Here is a 3,462-nt window from a genome sequence, read left to right as displayed (position 1 = left end):
TCTGGAGACACTCCTTGTTCTGTTCTTATTAAATTGAAATAAATACATAGTATTAAATTAATTACAGCATCTATGTAAAACTCGTTATTAAGTGACACATGCTTGCCACGAGAGGGCACCACATCCCTTGACAGATGACGCTGTGATCCGTGCGGATAGAACCAGGCACCTAGGGAAGAGAGAGGGATTCTCTGCTTCAGAGAGCCCCCTGGCTTTTGGGATGACAGGCATGAGACACTGAGTCCGGTGATTTGTTTCTTTATTTTTTTTTAGATTCATTCATTCATTCATCATTCATTCATTCTCCAGCATTATGCCTGTGCACTATAAGAAGGCACCAGATCTCATTATAGATGGTCGTGAGCCACCATGTGGTTGCTGGGAATTGAACTCAGGACCTTTGGAAGAGCAGTCAGCTCTGTTAACCTTTGAGCCATCTTTCCAGCCTCCAGCTTTTTTTTTAATCTTTAAAACAGATTTATTATCTGTGTGAGTGCCTTTTTGCCTTCCAGAGACCAGCTCTGTTTTGACTGGGAAAGTCAAAATGACTAAAAAAGGGGGGCAGAGACCCCAGAATCCCTTCTCCAGGGACCAGGGACCAGCCGGACCATGTCAGATCAGGAGAAATCAAAGGGCACATTTTTCCTTCGCACAAATGAGACTTCCAGCATCCGGGCCTGTTTACTTCCGAAAGCAGATAGGCGGGGCGATGGCATCAGGAATCCCGAATCCCTGAAAGCTCTGGATCTTGAAGACAGCCAGTGGTGAAGGATGGGGACATTTACATGACACCGGGAACCAGGGGAAACTCTGTGTGCAATGTGGCAACTGGAAAGGGCTTTTCAGGATATTTCTGGGTCCCCTGTATGTTTTCAGGGTTGATTGTTTGGTGTTGAATAACTAACTGATTTTATGCTCTTTCCTGGAAAGATTTTTTTTTCTCACACTCGCAGTTTTTATTAGTTCCCTACAAAATTTTTTTTACATAGGATTAAAGACAACGGTTTCTTCCTGGACCACTTTTGCATGCCTATTGGCGTTTTCCATTTTTCACTTCATGTTTGTGCAGGTACATTGGTAAGCCTTTTTTTTTCTTTTTCTTTTTTTTAATATTGGTTCATCTTATGGGTGTAGCTTCTGGTATTATTAGGAGACACACTACCAGAACATACTCTGATCCTCTGCCTTATATAATTTTTCATCATCTGTTCTGCATAATCTCTGAGCCTTAGATCTGGGAATTGTTTTGTAGATTTATCAGGTGTGAGTGTTCTCCAGAATTCTGCCTTGTGATTGGTTGTGTTTTTCAGTCATGATTACTGTTGCAAAGAAAAGCTTCTTCTGACAGTGGTGAACTATACTTATCTGTGTTCATTATTAAAAAATATTTAGGTTGTAACATGTAACATATTCATGCATGGACTTACATGTATTATAGGGATTTTATGTAGATAAATTCCCAGTATGATTGCTTAAAACCCTTTCACAAATATTTACTGTTATTTGTTCTGTTTCATTCTTTCATATTTATCCACCTTGATAATTAGGGGACCTTCCCCACATTATCCCAATCAGATCAATTGTACCTGCCATTTTATTGCTTGCCCAACATTTTTTCTTGTTTCCACATGGTGATACTCACATCTGAAATAGGGATCTAGATGCCCCAGTATAGAGAATGAGAGATATTTGTCTTCTGGATATGGGTTACCTAAATTATAATTTTTCTACTTACAACTAATTATGTGTATGATATTTATCATGTTAAACATATTTATAATTTTCCATTTCCTACCTATTGTGAACACAATAGCAATGAAGGTGACTGAGCAAGTATTTCTAGAGTGGGGTGCTGAATCTAGGAAAGGAGAGCAGGGCCAGGTAGTAGATTTATTTTTTTCTTTTAGAAAATTCTCTACTCTGATTTTTGGAATGGCTGAACTGTTTAAAAGACCCTCCCCCTTTCCAGAGATCTATTTTCATGCCTGTTCTATAGAAGAATCTCAAATACCACCAAAAGCCCTGTTATACTCCCAAAAATAAGAAATAAAACAAGTATTTAGTTCATGCACTGTTTATCTAAATTACTATCATGTAATTACATTTTTAATATTGTCCACAAATTAATAAGTAACATGAATATCTTACTAAAATTATTTCAGCAGCAGCTTCTATTCTGAAATAGAATGTCTGTGATTGTGAGACAAAGTGAGGAGCTCTTATTTTTGTTTAAATATACATTTCAGAAAAAGGTTACTTAAAAGTATGTAAATAATTTAATTTTAGTATACTAATGGGTTTATTAGAAAACTAATACATCAAAACGATCAATTTTTATTTGCTATTTTTTGTTTTTAATACATCTCAAAGAGTTCATATCAGGTCTTAAGAGAATAATGTAGCACTTAGGGAAAAAGATGCATCCCAGAAGTCCTGCACTGGAGGCCAAGATGGAGAAGACTTCCACAGCCACCATGGCTTTGCCCTTGGTGCTCTGGTAGACAGGGAAGAAGGTGACCCAGACACTGCAGAACACCAGCATGCTGACTGTCAGGAACTTGGCCTCATTGAATGTGTCAGGCAGGTTCCTCACCAGAAAAGCCACAGTGAAACTGCCTAGGGCCAGGGACCCTAAGTAGGCCAGCACACAGTAGAAAACAGTTACTGAGCCCTTGTTGCATAAAATGATGACTTGAGCATTTTCAGAGTGTGCATCTGTGTCAATATAGGGAGGTGAGGTTCCCAGCCAGACTCCACAGAGAATAAGTTGGATCAGGACACAGATGGGAATGACAGCATTATAGACACCTGAGACAAAGAATCTTCTCATTGTTCTCCCTGGTTTCATGACTCTAAAGGCCAGAATTACAGTTATAGTTTTTGCCAAAACGGTGGAAATAGCCAAGGTAAACACAAGTGCAAATGTTATTTGTTGCAGTATGCAGGAGGTTGTGTTTGGACGGCCAATGAAGAAAAAAGAGCAGAGGAAACAAAGGAGGATGGAGATGAGCAGGATGTAGCTGAGAGTCCGGTTATTGGCCTTAACAATGGGTGATTCTCGGTGTTTAAGAAAGATCCCCAAAACTGCAGTTGTGCTGACAGAGAAGCATAGAGCTGTGCAGGCTAGAGCCATGCCCAGAGGATCTTCAAAGGACAAGAAGGTCAATCTCTTGGGCAGGCAATAGTTTCTCTCAGGGTTTGGGTACTCTTGACTTGAGCAAGGGATACACACCTGCTGATCTGAGGGGAGGAAGTGAATCAACATTTAAGCTTTTACAATTATTTAGTCATTGCACATTTAATTCATGAGAGTGCTTTCCATTGATAAGTGTAGCCTGGCATATTCTGCTTTCTGATACTGCCAAGGAAGGAAATCTTTATAATTCCCATTTTTACTCTTTATCTTCTTTAATTAACAATAAACTTTCTGCTGAAGAATTTATCAATTTCTCTAGGGCAGTG

At 39.2% G+C, this 3,462-nt stretch overlaps 1 protein-coding gene across 1 annotated transcript; it reads right to left on the bottom strand.

Moving 5' to 3' along the window:
* Positions 1-2,368: 2,368 nt before the first annotated feature.
* LOC132650837 (vomeronasal type-2 receptor 116-like) lies at positions 2,369-2,875 on the bottom strand (the record flags this gene model as incomplete). The annotated part of the gene is made up of 1 exon (XM_060376144.1): positions 2,369-2,875. A coding segment is annotated over one exon (507 nt), but the record flags the coding sequence as incomplete, so codon positions are not given.
* Between the last annotated feature and the right edge of the window lie 587 nt (positions 2,876-3,462).

This window comes from Meriones unguiculatus, assembly GCF_030254825.1.
Source record: "Meriones unguiculatus strain TT.TT164.6M chromosome 13 unlocalized genomic scaffold, Bangor_MerUng_6.1 Chr13_unordered_Scaffold_34, whole genome shotgun sequence".
NCBI classification, from domain to species: domain Eukaryota; kingdom Metazoa; phylum Chordata; class Mammalia; order Rodentia; family Muridae; genus Meriones; species Meriones unguiculatus.
The sequence above is the reverse complement of the archived record's forward strand: the minus strand, read 5'-3'. Positions and strand labels throughout refer to the sequence as shown.